The sequence below is a fragment of the Ischnura elegans genome, chromosome 5, assembly GCF_921293095.1.
Source record: "Ischnura elegans chromosome 5, ioIscEleg1.1, whole genome shotgun sequence".
Lineage (NCBI taxonomy): Eukaryota > Metazoa > Arthropoda > Insecta > Odonata > Coenagrionidae > Ischnura > Ischnura elegans.
The window spans coordinates 49,937,626-49,961,864 of NC_060250.1; the positions used below are offsets into that span (position 1 = coordinate 49,937,626).

General features: G+C 39.8%; 1 protein-coding gene across 1 annotated transcript in view; it reads right to left on the reverse strand.

Moving 5' to 3' along the window:
• The window catches only part of LOC124158860, a 70,232-nt gene extending 55,147 nt beyond the window's left edge, over window positions 1–15,085 (reverse strand). Inside the window, exon 1 of the mRNA XM_046534240.1 lies at window positions 14,468–15,085. Coding sequence (XP_046390196.1) covers window positions 14,468–14,557 — 90 coding nt within the window. The 5' untranslated portion in view covers window positions 14,558–15,085. The remainder of the gene's footprint in view (window positions 1–14,467) is intronic.
• Window positions 15,086–24,239: the final 9,154 nt, after the last annotated feature.

Here is a 24,239-nt window from a genome sequence, read left to right on the forward strand (position 1 = left end):
GCTGAGTACTCTGCATGCCGACTGGACATTTGCCAAGGTTATTCCTTATTTTGAAATGGCCTATGTTGTGCATGAAGCTTCCGGATGGATCAAGGCGACATGAAATCCATTCTTCAAGTTAGGAAGGCAACGTATGTAGCGTTGACAGGAATTGAAAGTTTTGTATAGCTGCATATGCTAGGAAACTACGTGCAGTGAACTTTCATTGTGCCTCTAGTGCAAGTGAACACAATTTGTGCCCTTGATGTACCCCTAAGTGAATGATTGCATATAGACGATGAAGTAAAGAGTGAAGTGAGTTGTGAATGTAACTGCTTTGACGAAATTATTTATTTCTTCCATGCTAGTTCAATCAACCCTATACATTTCGATCTAAGGTATCTAACTATTGCCTAGGGGATATGTTTCATATTTGAGCTAGTTGTGCTTTAGGGATACATCGAACGCATATTAATTTTCAATCGTTTATTCGCTTCTAAGTTCCGTTTGATGTTATTACCTATTCATTTTGAGCATTCACGAGTGTTTACATTTCACGAATTTCGTTGCGCTGTTGTTTGTTTTTGTTTTGGTCATATTTTGGTTACGGTAAGAGTAATAGTGAAATTCGAAGTTTTTTGATGTTACAATAACCGGTTTAGCAATTTGTTTCAGCCTATTCATTTCATTGTCCTCGAAATGTCAATGTGAAATAACGTAAACTGATTCTAAGTCGTTAGTGATGAGTGAGAAGTGAGGTGTGGAGAATCTTTCGAACCTCAAGGAGTGCAAATTCTTTTAGCGTGTGCAGAGTGATTGGAAAACCGATTATCATGTTTTATTAGTGTTTTATATTTATTGTGAGTCAAGTTTTTCATTGAATCGGTTGATTCGGAATATACTGATTATATGTATCAAAAAGACAACTCGTGAAATGTGTACGTTGTAGTGCTATTTATGATATGATGAGCAATAAACATGTACAAGTAAGGGTAATTTTGCTTATTATTACTCTTACTAAAGGATAAATTTGGATTTTCTTTAAACACTGATCTGGCGGCAGACGCTGGAGATCTTGAAAAAAAGTGGAATAACCCTGCTGAGCCACTTGAACAACACTGCAGTAGGGCATCTACAGGCTTGTGACGTCACACATCAATTCAAGATGGAAGTAGGGCTTTTTGGCGTAACGTAATATTTGTCACTGTTTAAAGCCTTCTCTAAACATGTACAATGAAGAAAATAGCATAATATTATTGTCATTGCTCCTTCTGAAGCACGATCTTTCGATTTCTTAAATAAAAAAAATATGGTGAACAACCCTATTGAGAATGGATATCATTATGAGCGACACAGAGAACTTAATATTAGAGCCACACTATATTTCCAGGCCCGATGGAAGCCATAAATTAAGAGAGATGTTTTGCCGAACGGATAGATATGGGAATTCGTTTTTTCCCCGAACCATAAAGGACTTTAATAAACGCTAGTTAGTACCAACCTCGTTAGTGTACTTCATTTTCTTTTTTCTTTTTTTTTGCTGTAAACGGCCGGTGTCCTAACACCCCCTGCCACTCGCCTTTTAGGCGGCTTGCGGGGTATTATATAGATGTAGATGAAACGGCACTTCTTTTACTCCCCAAGCATAAGACCAAAATGATTTAGGTTTATCCCGTAACAGGTCTACAAGAATATTTTTTTTCATTGTATTAAGATGTAAAAACATAATGTACGAGTTATAAATTATTACTATTATTTTCATTTTAAAATTCTGATACATTCCTGAACACTTCCTTCGTGGCGGCTTTTGGACAACTTATAATTGTTAATTATTAACACGCAATCAAAGGCATCGCCTTGTGCAATGAATTATGCCACTAGCGTCTGAGTAATAAACGAGGCGATAAGCAGAAATTTGGCTCACAGACGGAATCTCCGGCAGTGCTGTATTTCCAAAAGGTTGTAAAACATAGAAAAGTAAGACAGGAATAATAACCGATCCGGGGGAGGCGAGTTATAGCGGTGATGAACAGATTCGCAAGTCAAGCCGTAACACTACCAGAATCTTAATGAGGCCTCAATTAGAATATGCTGCTAGTGTATGGCACCCTTACGAAGTAGGACTAATAGCTGAAACCAATCGAGTACAGCGCAGGGCGGCCAGATTTGTGATGAGATGTTACGACAAAAAGTGCAGCGTTTCCAGTATGTTACACGAGTTAGAATGGGAATCTTTACAGGAGCGTAGATCGAAGTATAGGATTGACTTACTTAGGAAATTCGAAGAAGATATTTTCTCAGACGACGTGAATCATATCCTTCGTTTTCCTTCGTACTATCATAGACGTGATAATGAGAAGAAAATAAAAGAAGTAGACTGCAAATCAGAGAGATTTAAAATGTCATTCCTCCCTCGTACCATCAAGGGTACCATTAAGGATAGCAGCGTTGTCTCAATTAATATGATTAATGGCGTCACTCGCTAGGATGACTCATTTCATGTTTTTTTCCACAGTTCTAACCATGCATGTATTTTCTATAGGAATTACTAGCCATTGGCAAGTTTTTTCTTATGAATGTGCATGTATATTTTGCTAGCATGCGAAACATTTATATGACCGTGCGGTGTGCATGTAGCGGTCCTCTTGCATGCTGCATATAGATGAATGGTCACCCCCTGCCAAACACCCTGGAGGTGGCTCGTAAGATAATATTTAGATGCAGAAAATCTCTAGCGGTGCGTCGCTATTGTATGGGACACACAATGCCCGTTTATCCATCTCTAATTCCGAAAATATGGAATAAGCGATGGAAAAAAGGGAGTTTGTGACTGACCGTGTGATTCAGAAAAAGATGGGTCGAGGGATCACTTTTAAGGCACCCGAAAATCTATCGATGGAGCTCTTATTATGAGGGATGAGTTTTTCTTAGATGGAGTGACAACTAGTGGAATAAAGCAGTGGATAGTTGAAAATATAAAAAACCGATGTACTGAAGTAAGAGATATGATAGGAGAACATTAAAGAAATAAAATGCAGAATAGAGAGATTTTAGGCGCGACACTTTCCTCACTCTACCAGAAATAGCAATAGTTTCGCTACGCATGACTAAGTACATATACGATAGTCGTCTATATATTCCGGTAATTTATTTACTTTGAATCCCAGCAAAAAGTTTTCTTTGTCTCTAGTTAGCGATCATTCATAATTGTCTCGGAGTTCGTGCTTTTATCACAAGTAAGACTCGCATCTGCCCTCTTCATTTAACCGCGCATTGCTCTCACTCATTTCTTTCGAGCTTTAACGCTGTTCCACCTCGGTTCAGCAACACCTCTAGGGTGTTTGGCAGGGGGTGACAAATCACCAACATGAAGCATGCAAGAGGACCGCCACATGCACACCGCACAGTCATAGAAATATTACGCATGCTAGCAAAATATACATAGGTAACGCGCAAGCCACCACCGGAGTGGTGTGCATGTGGGAGTCCAATTGCATGCGGCATGCTCATGCTTAATCAACCCCAGCCAAATACCCTAGAGGTGGCTCGCAGGGTACTATGTAGATTGTGTGGCTCGGTGCGATAGCACATTCGGTATGCACCACTCACCCTAAATATCATGTCATCCACCGCCTCTTGGCATTGTGTTAACAAACGTTGAGCGAGTTAATCTGCTTCCCACGGTAACATGTCATTCAAAGAGTGATCCCCCCTTCACTTTCATGACGTAATTCCCTGACCGCTTAAACACACGAACTACCTATCTATTAAGTGATGCGTCATCCAAGGGAAGGGTACGCTAACCATGACGCAGCGGCGGGGGATCCCTAGGACTTCCAGTCCTTACCAATAAGCGGAGCCACGACGACCTTGGCCTTGGTGAAAATTTCGGGTCCAAATCAGCTACTTACAATTACATCTAAACAATGTCCTCCGAGCCATCCCGAGGATTTATGGATTAATATGCGACTAATGGCTGGTTGACTAGTGTAAATGAATGTAAACAAGCGTGTCGCCGGCTATTGCAGCTGGGGCGACCACAAACAGTGCATTTCTATAATCAATATCTAAACAACAGACGGCGAAGGGTGCTTGATAAGTAAATCACGTCAGGCTACTTTAATTATCAAATAAACCTTTGACGTAACTTGTCGTTCTCCTCAGCACGCGCTCCAGCTAATTGATTCACTCCTATCTCAGGAAGATTACCTTTACTGGCAGCGCACGCACAATGATGTCCCAAGAGGGAAAAGTAGCCCGTATTCCTGACTTTGTCATTACATACCCTGTTAATTATTTTCACTAACCCCAATTTGCTTGACCAGTACTCATTAGTTTTGTCCGCTTATTATCAGTTTGCCCAAGTTATAGCATCGGTTGTGTATTCTAATGTCAAGGCATTTAATTGATTTTGCGCATTTTCACAAAATCTGTCTTGAGATCTACATATACATAAACTTAAGATACCGCTTTGCACACCACTCCATTATTTCATCAAGGTCTTTCCCTATGGTTTTGTACAATCTCACGCATGGACTCATCCGGAAATAAACAATAGTGATAATGCCATTCCGAATGAATCAGTAGTTGCCGGCTTAATTTTGTGGAATCCCATCGCGCGGATAAGATACAAGGAAACGTGAACCATCCAACGAATATCATTCAACAACAGGCATGAAGAGGCTCTCTGAGTCAAACTCTTGAGAAAGACACTGCAAAAACTAGCCGTTGATTAATCCACCATCCTCTCCCCCGATCCTCATGTTCAGGGGGGCAAATTACTTTTGTACCACCTCAGAACACAAGAGTAAGACGCTAATTGAAGATAAATTATGTTCTTTTGGACCTTTACGATGGATAAACTACTTTTTAGTTCGTAGGAAGAATTAATGTTATGGACAAATGTGATATTAACATGATGCAATCTAATACACCTTACTGTGTGTGATCTTATTGAAAAACAAGATGCAAAGCCCGTGAAGATGTGAAGAGTGTTGCATGCCTGACGAGGAATGCACCCGTGCCAAACACCCTGATGTTGGCTTGAAAGGCATATCGTAGATGTAGATGAAGAATTATCAAGCAGGGTCGAAAGAAAATTTATTTTTGTGAAAAATAGCTCCTTGTTATATCAGACATATTATGGAAACTACGAATTTTAAATGTGTTTTATGTAGGGCAAACCTATTAGCGATCCTAGATGAGATATAATTTGCCAAAAAGCAAAGAAACTTCAACGGGGAGGACCGCTACCCGCTCCCTCACGCGTGGAAATTTTTTTCCGGAATCCACTCCAAAAACCCAAATACGATTGCAGCCAATCAGAACGAACAAGACTGAAAAAAAGTCCGCAACTTCCACCATTGTCATCAGACATCAATGAACGCAGTGGAAACCGAGAAACAATAAAAGCATCCACTGCTCACCGCGGAAGCCTTCGCAATACTGTTTCAACTGCTAATCTAACAAGGGGATACCACGTAGTACATTGCTCCGCCATTTTCAATTTCGTATTTTTCTTGCTTTGGAATTCAGAAAGTCGAACATTTGTCAGAATTGGTAGTTGATCCAGAGAATGGGCCTTAGTTTGTCTGTAATTAATTAAATTACATTTGGTACCAAACTAAGGCCCATTCAACGCAACCGCTACTAGTTCCGATATGAGTTTACGATTCCGAATACTATAAAAAATATGGCATTGAAAATGACAGAGCAAGGTACGTGATCTCCCCTTTCAAATATATGCATTTTAGGGAGGAATGTTTCAAATGAGAAAATTTTGCAAAATAAGTAAAGGGCTCAAAACAGGTTGAGAAGATAGTAACTGATGTTCTTCCAACCAATTCATCTCACTTTCCTCTGATATTTCCCTCTCCTTCAACCAGAGTATATTATCTAGTCGTTGAGCTTGCTTCCTTCCCAGGAACACTTCAAATAGCCACCTTAATTACCCCAAAACCTCTTCCCTAATTCAAATGCTTATCCAAATGTCCTCTGGTGTAAATGTGTTAAACTGAAGGCTCCATTGGTTTGTGACCTCTTGAAAATGGCGAACGTGCGTCTAATTCGATAGAATAAAATAGAACCGAGTGAAAATTTCACTTCATTCTAAACCATGAAAATTTTAAACAATATACGCCGGTCGACGATTATCTTAACAGTTTACGCTTCCTTTGATACTTATGTGAAGGAGAGACTTATTAGTAGTCGGTCACAAAATGTCGCTCTAAATAGAAAAGCATTTACGTCGCGGTCTTGTCCAGTAGGAAGGGATGCCTGCTACGTGAAAGCTCACTTCGACTAAATACAAGTTCTAGCGACACTCTTGCTTCAAAATTTTAGATATTCAAAAGTCACGAGCACCGAATGTTGGTCATTCTTCAATCCTGCGACATATTTTTAATCGAATGGTCCAACGAATTTGAATGAAATGCAGCGACAAAATAAAATTCGCGAAATACGTGGGAATTTATTAGGCCTACTGAAACTTGCAACAAGAATTCCCAGGCACTGAGATAGAAAAGAGAGAGAGATTTTACTCTAGACTCTAGTAAGGCCTCGCTCAGATTATGCTGCCACCTTGTAAGTAGGACTGATGACTGAAATGAATACAGTACAGGGCAGACCAGCCAGATTCGTGATGAGAAGTTATGATCAAAAGTAGGGCGTTTCCAATATTTTGGACGAATTTGGATGGCGATACCTACAAGAATGTGGAGAAAATATAGGCTAAAGTTACTTAGGGAATTCTGAGAGTAGTGTTTCTCAGACTACGAGATAAATATTCTTCGAATGCGGTCGGACTAGAAGGGAAGTGATCACGAGCGGAAAATAAAGGAAAAAGACAGCGAAAAAGATATTTATGATGCCATTATTTCCTTGCACCATCAGGGATAGAAGCAGTTTCTCGATTGCTAAAAGTAATGCCGGATTTCCTCAGGACGACTAATATTTTTCGTTCCAAATGCATTCTATTCTAGCGCTTTACGGAGCGGAAACATGGACACTGAAAGATGATGGAAAAAAACTAGAGGCCTCCGAGATGTGGGTATGGATAGGAATGCAGACTGTGAAAAGGAGGGAGAGGAGGAGGAACGACGAAGTGATGGACATGGCGGGTGAGGATAGTCAGCTACTAGATGACATCCACATAATTCTCTGCGAGCATTCTCTAGGGTGTTCGGCAGGGGGTGATCAATCACCAACATGCATCATGCAATTGGACTCCCACATGCACACCACACAGTCCAAATAACGTCACGCATACTAACAAATTAATACTACCACACGGTCTTAGAAATAATAAGAAAATTCAGAAACATGCATTAAGTTTTATGTAAGTTCGTAGGCTATACTACAAGTCATCTAATCTATTCATGAGTTCTATCGCTCTTGTTGCTCGTGAATAAAAAAGACATGAATCTGTCTCTTCTACAGTCTATATCTCCTATTTTATTTACATGATCTAATCATCCGTAGCATGTTGTCGTCCATAAGATATGGCTAACTTCGCTAGAAAAGACACTGCTCTTGAATTTATCTAAAAGGTTTAGTCCATTCATAAATCTACGATCTGACAGAGATTCCCATCCCAGTTTATCTAAGAGGTCAGTTACACTAACAAGACTATTATAAGGACCTTTTGCAGAATGACCTAGCCGTCAACGCACCCTAACGCTCAATGCTACTACTGTAACGACCTTTGACGTAACTGGCAGCTCTTCTTCGGACGCGTTCTAACTCGGAGATACGGAAGAGACATAAGATTTGGATAATGTTGGGTAAACAAGGAAGAGAATAGGATTTTAAGATAGAATGAAAGGGAGTATTCCCTATTATGAATGAGAAGTTAGAAGTCCAAGAAGGGAGGGGAGTCTGAATATTTCGTAATTACGTCATGCAAACCTACCCTGATGACAATGGACGACTGTTTCATTAAAATATCGGCCGTGATGGAGAACCTGACCCGGTGGAAATATCGAGTAACCTTCCACGATACAATATGCCGGGAAAGCCTCCTATCATTCCTCCATTGTTTACTTGTATTTCTTCTGGGCAAATCTATTTCCTAACCGCGAAAATAACCGTTAGCTAAAGTAGGCTTCCTTCATTACTGAGCTTGTGTTATAGTCCTTCGTTGTACGGTGTGACGTATCCTTAATGGTAGATCATATCACGTGCAAGACTCTATCCGTTTATTACTGTAGTTCACCTGTCATTATTGCATTTTTTTATTTCCACTTTAAGAAGATGATGGAAACCAATCACATGCTGTATGATGGTGATTGGTCGCCCCCTGCCAAACACCCTAGTGGTGACTCAAAGGGATTGTACCACCAAGTCTGTACAGACATAGATGCCGGTCGTGCGAGCTACCACTAAATGCACAATGCAACCGAAACTACAACAGAAATTCGTCCACACGCCAAAGCCAAAACTTCTTAAACGATTAGCAATTAATGTCAGCGCATCCTAATTCAAGGGTAGCTTCATGTAAAATATTTACTGTAAAGTAATACTGGTCAAACAATGCTAGAACATGGCAAAGTGAAGAAAAATAAAAATATATTAGAACACAGCGAGGACGAAAAAAGTAGAATACTTATTAAGAACAGAAAAATGTGTAATTAGTCGACCTACTTCGAATGAATTTCTTAATCGAGTAATTATTGCTATCCCCGACAGCACGAAGAAAGACCCGTTAAAAATCCTATGTTCTGCTATTTTTTTGCTTCCTCCTGTGATCCCTGCTATCATTCACGATATCTTAGCCGCGGGTGACAGATATATTCAAGTGGACGCCATACTTTTAGAATTCATAAATGCATTCGCTAAGGTCACTTTTGTTACTTCTTGACATTACCCCCGTGGTCACGAGCAAAATACGCCTCTTCGCAGATGATGTAGTTGCATACAGAGAAGTTACGACCATAGCGATAGATTAGCTTTAGAAAAGGACTCATTGTTGCCATAAATGACTGGTGCAGTACTTGGGAGTTAGAAATAAATCTTGAAAAGTGTATCGCGATGAATTCTTTTGAAAAAGGATATATCTTCAAGAAGAAGCTACACCGCTAACGGGATTCCATTATCAAATGCCGAATTCGTTAAATACCTGGGGGTCACCAATACCCGGGATCCTTCGTGGGGTAAACATATACGGGAAGTATGCGGGAAAGCTAACCGTAAATTGGCATTTGTAAAAAGAATTCTCGGTAAATGCCCAAAAAAGGTGAAAGAAATTAGCTACCTGACTCTAACGAGGCCTCACTTAGAATATGCTGCTAGCGTATGGGACCCTTATGAGGTAGGACTGATAGCTGAAATCAATCAATTCGAGCTCAGGGCGGCCAGATTTGTGATGAGTTGTAACGAAAAAAATTGCAGCGTTTCCAGTATGTTACACGAGTTAGGATGGGACTCTTTACAGGAGCGAATAGACCGACGTATAGACTGAACCTGCTTAATATATTCGAAGAACATATTTTCTCCGAAGACGTGAATCATATCATTAGTTTACCGTTGTACTATGGTGGACGTGATCATGAGAAGAAAATAAAGGAAATAGACTGCAAAACAGACAGATTCAAAAAGTTGTTCCTCCCTCGTACTATTAAGGATAGCAGCGTTGTCTCAATTAATATGATTAATGGCGTCACTCGCTAGGTTGACTCGTTGTATTTTTTTCCATAGTTCTAACCTTGCATGTATTTGCTCTAGGAATTACTAACCATTTGCAAGTTTTCTTCTTATGAATGTTCACGTATATTTTGCTAGTATGCCTAATGCATCTATGACCGTGCGGTGTGCACATGGCGGTCCTCTTGCATGCTGCATGTTGGTGATTGGTCAACCCCCGCCAAACACTCGAGAGCAGGCTCGTAAGGCATTATGTAGGTGTAGATAATGAGACAGTAATCGAAGGATATTAATCACATCGTATGAGAGAAAGTCAAGAGAGAGAGAGAGAGAGTCAAGTAGGTGTAAATAAGTATTCACCCATGGTTCTGTGCCCACAAAGAAAGAACATGAAAAAACGATACATATATAAGTAGCTGATACGACGCAACCGCTTCTTACTTTAATGCCCATCGGCGCATGTATAATATGATCTTCATGGCGAATAATCACGCATCAATTCATCACGCCTGCTCCAAAACCATTCGTACATCTCCCTTCCTCGGCAAGGAAAGCCATGACGTAATAATTACGAGATAAATATGAGTACGATAATTACGAGAAAAGGATGAGATAAACGGACGCCAGAAAACAAGCAACAAGATTGACAAGGAATGGAACGATACAATTCCAGCGAAACAATCACCTTATCGGGTTTCTGCGACGGGATTGCCCACCAAATTTTTAACTATCGACTTTTAAATAATTCATGAGATGGAGGGCAAAGGTTAATGGCCAAAAAGAAAAAGCCTACCTTTAGCCACAATCTTACAACTTTTAAATGAAAAAAAAATCACGAGCACGCTTATCATGAGTTCGTGACGCCATTAGAAATTCGTTCCACTGAAAGAAGGACCCGATCTTTGAAAGAAAGAATTGCACATTAGAGTGCTAACGAACACGAACAACGAGAACAGGATGTGCGAAGACGATGAGCAGTGGTGTGCCGCTCTGCAAGAGTATGTGACGTCATTAACTTTTCTACGAAAGTGTTAAGCCATTGTCCAATGTCGAGACAAATAGCTCGGTAATTAGGCGAAGGATCGAGAATCGGAAAAAATGTGGGTCTCTTCATTTGTCGAATACTATTCTTAACAAAAATAGAAGAAAATTGGGGAACGATCCCATTCGCAACGCCAAAATCCTTATGCAGATAACTCGATGACGTCACGAACTAATGTCGACCTAGTTTACGGCTTCCCACCCACTACATCGTTCGTTGATGACAACGCTCTTATGAGTTATTGCTAGCCAAATAAAAGGTCCTCCGTGAGCGAGTAATTGAAATAAAACTCTAATGACGTCTACAACTAATGAAAAGTGGGCGGCAACTTTCGCCTTTTCTGCAATTTAATTTACGAGAAAATGGCTTTATTGGGAAAGATTTTCTTTCCACACAACGAATTCGAAATCGCCCAGAGGCTAGGTCTAAAGATAGTTTAAAACTCATATGATTCCCAAGATAAAAATGAAAATTTAGACGCGGAGGCGACCAGAAAAAGGTTTCTAGCAATAGCACGCTTCGTGTTAAAAAAAAAGTATGATTCCCTTGAAATATAAAGCGCGAAAAAATAGGTCAAAATATCACGATTTAAAGGGGAGGTAAGCTCCAAGGCAGCGATGCACATGTTATGCAAGAATGAAGAGATACCTGCACACAACAACTACTCGGCAGTGGAAAATATAAGGGCGGCTACAGTGGTTTCTAAGTACGAAATACACAATACTAACAGAGAGAATAAAAGAAAAAAAACTCTCTGTAAACAGTCTTGAACTTATCAGTAACTCTCCCGCTTTGCGAAAAATTCAGGATATTTTATTAATGGAGCGGAAAATTTACTGAAAATGTATGAAAATATTATGACTTACGGACGTGGAGAAATTCCTGTAAATTGTATTTATTTGCGACGGATAAAGGGCGCACAATATAGTCTGCTTGGATAAGAAGAACCTGGTGCTGGCTAAAGAATTCGAGGAAATTATGGTGTTCTAATCGGAATCTGAAGTACACTCCAGATAAATGCGTAGCGGTGACTGTTTGGGGAAAGAAAAGTCATGCCTAGCATTACACCAGTCGACAAACGGAGATGCAATAAAATACAGTGGAGTGAGGCGGATCCAAGATTTTTTTCTGGGGGGGGAGGGTCAAGGGTCTGACAAGTCAATTCAATTTCGAGATTAAAAACAAAATACAACAATTACTTTAGAAAATATCCTTTTTTATTAAAGTTATTAATATTAAATTAGAAGATTGAGGTTGCGTAATGCACAAAATACAACGAACTTAATGATAACCGCATTACAAAAATTGTCTACTATTTAAGCGTCTGTGGGGGGGCACGTATCCCCGTGATCCCCCCCACCCTAAATCCGCCTCTTCGGTCATGGAGTATGACCTTACTTGGTCAAATTCATAAAAGATATTACGGATAAAGCTAGTCCCAAACAATATTTTGAAATATAATCCCAGGGAAGTAAGGCGATAAAGTAGCAGAAACGTGCTCTTCCCTCGGGTGACCTCATTTGGTGTACTCAGTCAGTACATGGAATGGGATTGACTTCCTGAATGAATTATCTGCATGCAGCGAAGATCAGCAAGGTTCGCCTAATAGGTTAATTTCATAAGCGATATGAATCAACTACCGCAGTTAGCATAGGCGGATTTAGAGGGGGCACGTCCCTCCATCCCTCAGACGTTTAAAAAATACACGTCCTACGCTATTTTTAATCTCCAAAATGTGCGGTGTGCATGTGGGAATCCTATTGCATACAGGTGACACCCTAGAGGTGGCTCGCAGGGTATTATATAGATGTATGAGAAGACCGTTTGCCTGTCAGACCCTTCTGAATGCCCCCCTCCCCCAGAAAATAAATCCTGCATCCGCCCCTGGCAGTTAGGATGGGAAACTGTCTCAACGATGGTTAAATCGAAGAATTGATGTCATGAATGACTTACACCAAGATTTTTTGCCGATGAAGTCTACGATATTTCGACAGACCCTATGTCTCACTGCTTCACATTGGAAGATGACCACAAGACTATGGAACTCGAGTTTGGAAAGGTTCAAAAATTCATCCTTCCCAAGAATGACCACAGCATTTTAAATAGCACCGCTACCAGGGCCCTAATTCCGTTGTAGTCGCGTAATGAACGGTACATGCTCGGTGAGAGATGGCCCGTCTCGTGCTTACCCGTGAAATTGTGGTAGGGCCCACATGCGAGGTAGTGGAAGCTGGGAAATAAATTCTTAACTTCTGCTTCACACCCAAGATGTGGCTCGCATGGTATTTTGAGGATGTAGTGAGTACAAGGCTTGAATAACATGATTGCTTTACAAGCACAAATACAGGGAAACCTGAGGGAATGATAGACAATGCAGCAGTGGCATTTACAGACTGGGGGCGCGCGCCCCTCCCTTGCTGGTCCGCCCGTATTGCCAAACATTGCAGAACCACAATTGTGACTTTTTTAAATCATAAAATGCATTGTCTTCTATATGTGTATAATCACTTTAATTAAAATTTTCTTTTACTCTGCCTGTGACTTGATTATTTTATATTACGAGAAACGTAAAGGTCTCTCAAGATATCTTTTGCCCCCCCCCCCCCTTTGGGTGTTTTCAATGTCCGCTACTGCAATACCGTGAAAATTTGTTATTAAGGCCTCGGCCGTAACGACAACGCGGATGTACGAACCTGTAATCCTCGTTATATAGTGAACAATAGCAGGTGAAACGCCTTTAAGGCAGCCAGTGCACAGCAGCAAATATAATATGTACCGTGTTGCCTGCTGCCGATTAATAAAAACAGTCAACACTTCCGGCACGTCTAGCCACGGGCACGTCAGACCGGTACGGCTAAGGATAGGTGTATCTAACTACGTAACAAATATACAATCTACATCTACACGATAGCCCTCGATTCACCTCAAGGGCATGCGGCACAGGTTGAGTATTTTATCCCCAACATGCACGCATCCAATAACATAATTGCACGTCCAATTACATAGTAAAGGTTAGCTATAACCAAGCATGCGCCGTTCATTTCGCTACCTACAACAATACATTGGCACCGATGGACATGCATCACAAATTTACAACATGCAATAATTCTTCCAATGCATCCACTACTTCGTACTAATTCGCAATTCGGGAATAACAAGTACAAAATAACTACGATACTATAAAGTAAATGAAACACCACCTTTCATTGAGTGGTGAATTCCATCGTTGTCTATTATCCTTGCACAGAAGAATGAAAAAAAAACTAATGATCGCATGACGCCGAAAATAATGACTTTTTCATTTTGATATTCATGGAGAGGGACAGTTCCAACCTTTTACTACCGCGTGAAACAACGAGGCTCAATGATTCGACACCTATTACAAAAGACCACGAGCCAAAGTTTATGGTTTAGTCAAACAAACAACTGTTATATATGTCGAGACACAATAGAAATCGAGGAAGTTGACTGAACGGCAAGTACATTTAAACTAAACAAAAGAAAAACCATGCGTTATCTGCACAGCAAATACACTACCAAGAAGAGAAGAAATACCTCCAGAAATCACTTTGTTTACCATCACGTCAACCGACTTCCAATAAGGGATGACCATCACCAAGAGAAATAATAATCTAACGACACCAGCCATAAACTATACGGACGTAAAACGGGCCCGAACTAGTTACTAGCGTGGTCAAACCGTCACTTACACGCGATAGTGGTGAAGGAAAGAGAATACAGTGGCACCGATGATTCATGCCAACACATAATTCGGTAGGTTGTGGAGATAAAACCGTTCAAACTCACCTCGTCATCGCCCGTCACCGAGGACCTGTCGGCGTCGACCATCGAGCGAGCAAATGAACTCCGAAATCGCCCGATGTCCTCGTCCTCCATCGTATCCCACTGGAGACACCTTCCTTCCTTCCGTCCGTATTCGGCCGCAGCAATGCACACGGATTGCACAAAAACACTCACTCACACGCTATCCATTCACCGCGAGCACGATACACACCGGTCCTTCTGACTGCGACGATCTCCAACTGCTGACTGCGCGCTGACTTACTGGCTGAGGGCGGGAGGGGAGGGAGCGAGGCAGGGTGGCCACCTGTGCGGTGGTTAGGGGGATTGGTGGAAAGGGAACGAGCGAGGAAGCGGGCTGTATGGAGTGCACGGCCCGTGACGATCGGCCAGGATTCAGCGGTGCGGGTCCCGAGGGAGGTAGACACGGATAGAAGAGTCAGGAAGTCTGCTGAAGGGAGAGAGAAGGGAAAAGGACACACCTGGCAATTGCATGCAGGTTAGAGCGATCGCTTTGACGGATATAGCCCCCTCTGTCGTGCGCCCGACAAACGGCAAGGTCTCTTCCGCCAAAGTTTTATCATTCAAAGGAGTTTTTCATTGTGATTTCATCTCGTCATTCGGAGGTATTAATTTGTGACCTTGACGACGATTTTATCAAACAATAAACACGCCACGGAAGATGAATGCGCGTATATCACGTAAAAGCGGAAGCTGGCATAAGTCACATGCAGAATCGGAGCTAGCACAAATACTTGCGCTCGTCATGACGATATCAATCGATGATACAGGGTAAGTACGGAGACTCGTAACTTTTTCGAGGGAGAAAACGAAGATATAAGTATTTTATTTACGTTTATCCACTTCGTTCAATGGCCTTGTTTTTTTGTTCTAGAAAATGACAATTACCTCGTTTTCATTAATGAATGGAGTGGTACTCCATAGTTTTCATCATGGGTGATGGGTGAGACCAACTCTAACCTATCCCTACTAAGCTTAAATAACTGAGTGAGTAGCGTGATGATATTATTCTGGAAAAGAGATACATCACTTCTTGATGTAGTCCCACTGATAATGAATTTCGACTTTCAAATACCAGTGAAATAGTTATGTATACCTGCATACTGACCAGAAAGCCGCCTCAATATGCTTGTGGTAGGGTTATTGGTGAAGACACCAGCCATGAACAAAAAAAGGTGCGCGTTCTAGTATTTGATGAGTTCCACCTAGTATTTATTAAGTTCTTTGTTGCTCCATGGAAAAACGATGTCACACCTTTCCATCGGGCTAAATATCTCTCTTATTTTATCGTTTTTGTCGGACCTCGAAACGAAGTGAGGCCCTTAGATAATGTTCACTTCGTCGATATGTAGGATATCTATTCTTATTTGCTAAAACAATCTAGGCCTACCAATAGTAGCCTTACGCAGGGTTGCAAGAGGCAGGGGCGCAGCTAGGCATTAAGGCTATGAGGGTTTTAGGCGCAACTAATACGGGGGGGTATGGAATACCCGCCGGGGTAAGAAGAAGCTGCAAAGGCCCCTCCACCAGAAAATTGTTCAGATGAATGGTGGGTTTTACGCCTTTCAGAGGAATATTTTATTAATCCTAACACTAGTCTACAAGTAATAGTAATCCTATCAAGTAAAATGGATTATATTTTAAGTATTTTATAATAATAATGGACAGAAACTTAGGTTTTGCGAATAGTTTGATGTTTTGCTCACGAGACATCTGTCCCCCTAACTTTAATTACAAAATTTGCCACATTAAAATATTTTATTAAAAAAATTCTCTGAGCTCTGTGGAGGGGGGTTCATTCCCCAAACCCCTCCTTCCTCTCTGCCCCTCTGACAAGAGGAATACTCGAGGGCTTGTAGCCCCTCCTAAAACTTGCACTAGGTATAGTAGTTAATATGCCTTCAAAACATTTTAACGTCAACGAATATTATTTGTACTGTCTTTCATGCCATCCAATTGAAATAGTAAAGAAGAATTTTATTGATCAGTCAGATTCACCCAATCCTTATCCTACGCGATTGCTTTTCACGTGGGAAAGAAAATAATAGCTGCAGAAGTAAAAAGAAAGTCTTCGGCGAAGAGAGGATCTCTTCGACGAATCTTCTTGGGGTGATTTGGAGGAGACAGAGGGTCTGGATGGTGCGAGTAGTAATAGATGAGGAGATTGTGAAGAATCGGTGTAAGGATAAAGAATGTTAATTAAATGAAGAAGGAGAAAACAAATAACTTTATTGATCGAAAAAAAAGCACGGAAAGAGGACTTTCTGTGAGTTGAAGCAGGAATTTGAATGAAAGGGGGGGGGGCAAGGCCAGCGATAATTGCAAAATGTTTCATGCAACCGTAAAATGGAATATATAAGAAAAATGCTTGGTAATTTTCGGAGAGGTGAAAAAGAGAAGTTTCCTGATTCTAGTGAGGCCTCACTTATAATGTGCTGCTCGCGTGATGGGCCTTTATGAGGTAGGTTTAACAGTTAAAATAAATTGGCTCAGTCCGGCCAGACTAGCAGTGATGTGTAGTTACGATAAAGAGTACAGCGTCTCCATTGCATTGGGCAAATTATGCTGAGAAACAGGAGTGTAGCACAAAGCACAATTTTAACTTACTTAGCTGTTTTGGAGAGAAGTTTCATTTCGGACGATGTGAAGAATATCAATCGTTTGCCATCGTACTTTGGTCGAGGGGATCACGAAAAAAAGATATGGAAAATAGACTGCCGAACAGAGAGATTTAAAATGTCGTTCTGTCGTCGAAATATCAGGAACAGCAACGGTTAATCGCTTAATAAAATTAACGGTGGAACTTGCCTGAACGATCATTAGATATTTTTATCTTTCCGATGGAATGTTTTGTTCTTGCTTGCTCTAATAGTATTTTTTAATTTCTTCTTCTTATAATTTTTAGTATTGTTTAGCCTGTATTTCTTCTCTTTCCATAATCCAAACCATTCGTGGATATATTACATTATTATTACTGTTCGAAAACTATGGTTTTCTTTGTGAGTTTATTAATGTTACAGTCACGCATTGCATAGAGTGATGTACCTTTGGCGGGATCTCACACAATCTGAATAGGTTACATATTACAGGATGCGGCAGCATACCTTACTTTTGTCAAAACTTATCGTATAAAACCCATTATATGAATCAGAAAATTTTATTTGTTTGGCATAATGCATGCACGTATCTAAAGTTTTTTTTTTACACAGTTTTCATTATCATAACAGGTAAGTTCCGTCCCACAGTGGGCGGAAATCGGAAAAAGCTTGACAAAACCCGAAATTTTCACTATTTTTTTGGTTAACAAAAATGGTACAGTCCGATAGAATAATGTCCAAGGATCAAGGAACTATGGCCTTTTAAATATTTGGTTCACCCATTAAGTTATTAAAAGCCGTTAAAGACGAGAAAAAATTATAAAAAATTTCAACTCTGAATTTCTGCAAAAATCGAGTATTTGCTTTCGCTAGTGAGCCGTTAATATGGTTTTCCATAAATTTTAAGGCATATTTTCTAAAATTGTAAATCTTTCCTAAGAATTATACCTGATATAGTATTTATTTTTATCAATTTTTCATATAATAATTAAACATTCAAAATTGCATTGTTTTTGGACTATTTTTGACATAAAGTGGAAAAAAACTTTATGAGGACGACGAGACTCGATCGTAAAATTCATATGGAATGAAAGACCTGAATCTTGACTAAATGATCCAAAAGAAAAATCTTGCTCCAATTTGCTACCTTGCTTTTAAAGATGGGATATGTATAAAAAGTCAACGCAGCCGCCCAGCCCGGCCGCGGAATATCCTGATTTGGTTTTTGCTCCAGTTTAAAGCAAATAATGTTTCCACCACTATTATTTTTACCCCAATCGTTAGGAAAGATGTGAAATCTAAAAGTAAAGGCAATGTTTTGTCCAAAAAAACTTTCGTATTCTCTTGTGGCCCATTGAAAGTGGAAAATTCGCCGCTGCCGCCGGTCACCCATGAGCCCGATGAGGACGTGTGACCATACGTCGGCAGAGTGCTTTGTTCCCTTATTCGTACTTATTCTCACATGCATATACACAGGGAATTCCCCGCACTTTAGGTCCCTTTAAATCGGAAATACCTCCGACCTTGAGGAGAGGGAAAAGAATCGAAGCAGGTGCGGTCACACGACCGACAGACCGCAATTATTCCTTGGGGCGGTAATCCGCTTCCACTACTAGTAGTTCACTAAGTAACACCTCTTGTCTTCTCCAGTATATTGTTCCTTCAAATGTGGGGCTCGTAAATTTGGTGTTTGGGGCTAGGTTGTTTCTTTGAAAAGTCCCCGCTAGTTGTTTTACCACCGTAGCGCACGTGCATCGGTTAATGCCCTCCAGAAAAGCGATTCTCTAGAACACGCTAGAGAACGAGATAGCTGGCCATTTACGTGGCGGTTTTCCCAAAAATGCGCGCGTTCTAATGGCTTAGATAATGTCTTGCTTCCTCAGTTTTTCTCATACGGTCAGTCTAACTTAGCTGGTGAGTGTTAAAACATCGACGTCTTTTAGCCACAGTGACAACTGACAGAGGAGTTCTCCTCGGTGAACCCATCGATTGGTTACCGGTTGTCGAAGTTACTCTAATACAGAGAGGTCGTACACGACGGAGGGAATATATTAATCGGTCACAGGTATGATTAATACCACTAGTTGTAGAAATATTTATTGTCGATATGGCAACGTTAGAAAATGTAGCAATTTTTTTGGCTTGTAGATTTAGAAGTTTTTATCTCCGACAGCGGAGAAAATGGAGAGGAGGAAAGTGACTCGAAAAGAACTAGACGATGCTATGTGCCAAGGAATGGTGTAGACGATAGAGTCAAAAAAACTATTGGCATTCAAATTTCTATAAAAAAATAGCATTGAAGGAGGTGCAAAGATAAGGATTTTTTGGGAAATTTGGGACTTCCAACTGGCGTAGATCGTTTCCGCGAGTATTGCTCTTCCACTGCTGCCCTTTATGTGGAGCACTATGAATGGTATTTTATGCCCCCAACTGTACATAAGATTCTAATACATGGAGCGTCTATTGTAAACGCAGCAGTGCTACCCATTGGGCAATTGTCGGAGGAGGCCCTTTAATATAGACACAAGGATATTAGGAGGTTCAGGGAGCAGCACTCCAGAAAATTTTCAAGAATGGTGTCGTTCGAAGATTTATTTTTCGAAGACTTCTTCTCTCTTCGGACGCAATAATATCCTCATCAATCGATTCGAATCACGGAAATTTGAAGGTACCTAAAGAGCTAGGAACCTCCTTTTGATTGACGAGAACGCAGAGTCGGATGGAGACGAGATTGAATTAGATGACGAAGACCTATAACTGTATTTACTCAGGTATGCATTATTTCCATTTCATTAGTCATTCCTTTCAGATACAGAAATATGGTTTTAACTTCTAATGAAAATAATCGAAAAATACTTGCATTAAGTTCCGTGGAATACATTGATAAAATCCATATCCTCAATAGCATATAGATACCGCGCGTCGATACATATTCTGTGATGTATCGATACATCACGGTAAAGTTGTTTAGGGTTATGTATCGAAGTTTCTAAGTCATTGATAGTGCTTGTATGAAAATAATAAGCATCTAACATGCAGCGCTTTTAATATTAAAATTAGGGAATTTTTACTGTTTCCGCCATTTTATATTAGAGAAGCCCTTGATTGTTCTAGAGCAAAAATAACATTAGATTCGGATTAAGGAGGTAAAAATAATTGTAAATCGAAAAAATCGTGGATCTACGTGGAATAATAACGGAGATATTAGTTTTGTCAAGCTTTTTTCGATTTCCGCCCACCTTGGCGTCCCCACTCTCCACATACTGAGTAAACAGATATCTGGCGTTTATCATGACTCCTGCCAGCGTTGGAGGGGTTATGTTGGTCATTTCTTCCTGGATGTCGGTCTTCAAAGTTGTAGGGTCCTTGGAGGGCTCAAATAAATACGAGATCATAAGATATGTCAGTGAAAAAATCACAATTCAAAACTCACAAATCGAAAACATTTTTCCGATACCAACCAAATTTGTCGTTAAAAAAAACCAGCTCGAAAAAAAGGCCTCATCAGCAAACGCATACTCCTCACTGTGCAAACGTTTGATGGCTGCTGAACTTGGCGGGAACAAAACTTTACAGTTACGCCTCTCGAACGAAACCAATAGTGATCCGCTTCGATATCAACCGACAGAATGGCGACCATTTGAAAAAAAAGATGTTATGTTGTCGCACCCTGTAGGTAACCCGTGCGAAAATTTCGCACTTTCACTCTATCAGGGAATAAGTATGAAACGGTGTAATTGGGTTTCAAATTGAGAAGAAGTAGTATCGTAAAGTATTTTCTTTATGCTTGTTTTCTTGCAAAAATATACAAAACATATGAATACCATACAGGCTAGAGAGTTTGTTACCAGTAGGAACAATAATGACGTCATTGAATAGGGTAGTTTCCTTCATGAAAGAAAACGAAAGGCATTGATTGCGATTCGTTACCCACCAATAGTGTATTCATAATATACAAATAATTTGGTTTTAGAAAACCCAGTTTAGACGAATGGCAATGGTCAATTTTAACCGCATTTGAAAAAGGCCAGATTGGCGCCCATGCGATTCCACTCCACGTGACGTCACAGGGACCTAGTTTCTACACGAGAGGATAGGAGTTATACATCGTCTGAGGTTACCAATGCATGCATGAGGCACAGAGCTCAGGGAAACATGTCTTAATAATCACCTATTAAAACTGGCTAAGGTCGGAAAGTTTTCTTCGTTTGATAAGGTATTAATAAACCTTTTTTAAGCCAAGCGCTACCAGCCAGCAAGGTACTCAGCTACCCACTAGCATCCTGCGTCCTATCAGCGCTCAGTGCCTCGATCAAGGTCACCTCACAAGGCGGGAGGGGGAACCAGAAATGCGTCGCACGGACTTTTTCCCATCATTCCTACTTACGCGTCGCGTTTTCGTGCGCTTGAAATTTTTCACTTTTCATTTAATCGCGAAAAAAAGATATCTTCATTTAAAAATCTAAAAGCGTGAAACACATACTCCAGGAGTAATAATCTTTCGATTTAGGCAATAAAAAAATAATAGGAAACCATCCTATTCTTGAATACTTGCAGCACGACCTCTTTCTTTTTTCGTGGTACACGTTATCTTTTTATTTCCTTACACACGATGTCTCTCTGAGAGAACGTTTACCATTCTTCATACTTCTTATATTTTATTATTAATATTTTTTCTGCTTATGCTACATTACTTTGATTTAGTTATGGATTTAACGGTTTTTAAAACCTTTTTTTTAATTTGTGAAGTTGGACATTGCAATATTTCCGCTGGGTTTTATTTTGACACTACGCGTTTCGTTGTTACAAACAACATTACTTGATAAGTATATAATATAATACCAGTGGATTTATTGCGATGACCAATTTTACTTAAATATTTAAGAATTTCCACCACTTCGAGGAGCCTCACATCATACAAGACCTTTTTCTGAATTTTAGAATATAAAAAAAATGTGTGGAATCGATATACCTCGAGCGAGTAATCGGCATGGAAAAAAGGAAACTTTCAAGTCAAATTAATGGGTAAATAATGATATTTGAGATCATATTTTTCGTCAGAAGCCGGTGATTCAACGTTAGAAATGATACCTCATTTATCACTGTAGGTGAAATATTAACGGAGCATATAGGAATTATAGAAAATGACCTTTATGTAATAATGCATATGCTTATTTTTTAATTCTACGCTAAAAATGACCATGTAGCCGACCATAAATTGGGATTTGTAAAGATAATTCTCGGTAAATTTCATGGAAAAGTAAATTTGATTGATGCACATGTGGGACAGCGGCGATCTGGCCAGGTCGGCCGGTCGGCAATCGCCGAGGGCCCCCAGCTTAGGGGACCCCACATCGCTCGCGTCTATCGTGAAGCGTATATGAAAGGTGTAATTAAAATAAATGACTCAGATAACTTGAACCAAATTTTTTTGCTAATATAAAATTCTAAGTGTTCATTAGTTGCTTTATTTACAACATACTCAGTGTAAAAAGATTATAAAAGTATAAATAAAATAAAGGTGTCAGAAAATAAAGGAGAACCTGATGCTTTTTTGAAGGGGATATTCGAAAAGGTTACTGGTTTAGAGGTTTTTTTTTAAGATTTCATTTCAGTTTCAAGGAGAAAATTCACTGAAATTATAATAGAGCCATAATGCATTATTAAATTTTATAAGTTATGAAATTATCACTTTTCATAGAAATTTTTCTAATGAAATTGCTATTTTTATTAAATTTTATCTAGTTTTTAAGAGCCAGAGTAGCGTCAAAAATCCATTCCCGGCCATGCAATATCCTAAAATTTTCAGGGTGAGAAACCCCGAATTTCCTGGTTAGGGGGAGCCCCATTATGAGCCGAGGGCACCCAATGACCTCAGACCGCCCCTGATGTGGGGCATCTGTTGCAGGCTGCATAACAGTCATTGGTCATCCGCTGCCGTAGAGGTGGCTTGCTGGGTATTAAGTAGTTGTAGATGACGGTGCTATGAGCTACCGCCAAGCGTGTATCTCTCAATGGAGCACGGGACTAGAACACGAATACTTTACAGGGAATGCCAAAATTTGCTAACAGTTTGCAATAAATATCAGGAGGAAAATAAGAAATTTCAGTTTGGAGTGGTTTATTTTTGTACCAACTGCGATCGCAAAAACATCTTAATTCCTAAAATACCCAGGGAGAGGTAGGATACTGTCCTTAAAAAGTCGTAAAATCTACCTTAATATCCTATTTATTACCAGAAACATTGATTTGACGTTGGTTTAAAAGGAGCTTGCCTCCATATAACGAGTCATTTAATCCATTTCGTATTCTTGAAGTAAGAATTGAAAATTAAAAGCTACTTAGAATATTCGCTGGGAAGTTGTATCTGTCCTATCTTTGTGAATATAATTCTCTGGAGGATATAATAACCTACCAAGGCGTTAGTTCCTTTATCTGAATTTTAAAACTAATGCATTTTTCATTTAAAATTAAACCGAGAAACTTCATAAAAGCGCGTGGCAATGCCCAAAAGTATTTATTCGACTCGAAAAAAAGTTTTGCAAGCATACGACATAAATTAGTTCTAACAAAACGATCAGGATTTTTGTGAGGTATAAACATAATTAAATTTTGATAACCATGCGCACTTTGCGATTATATTCATGAATCTCATGCAAAACAGCCCACTTATACTTATAAGCTTATTGGTCAGGAAATGTATTCATTCATAATAGTTCTATATTTAGTTTAAATCCGATTCATTTTGGCATTGCACAAGTGTTAAATGGCTACATATTGCAAACTAGAATGACATGAAAATAATGTGTAATATTTCAAACCTGCCGCGCGAATGGCGGTGAAATACACATGAATTACCATAGGAAAAAAATCCTCTTGGACCAGCAATGGAACCACGGACCTTGTGCTTTCCTTTTTCACTGATTCCGGCAACTACGGAGAGCCAAAGTTTCGTGGTTCGATTCCCGATCGAGAGGAATTTTTTTCTCACGGTAAATCATGTGAATGAAAATAATGTTTACTGATGAGAACTGATGAATGGAAGCGTAAAATGTAAATCCTATTGCATATAGCATAAATATAGTAGCTATTTAGGAAAATTGAAAAGTTTTCATTGTAGAATCAGATATTACCAGTGTCTATTTTCGCTGCTCTTTTGT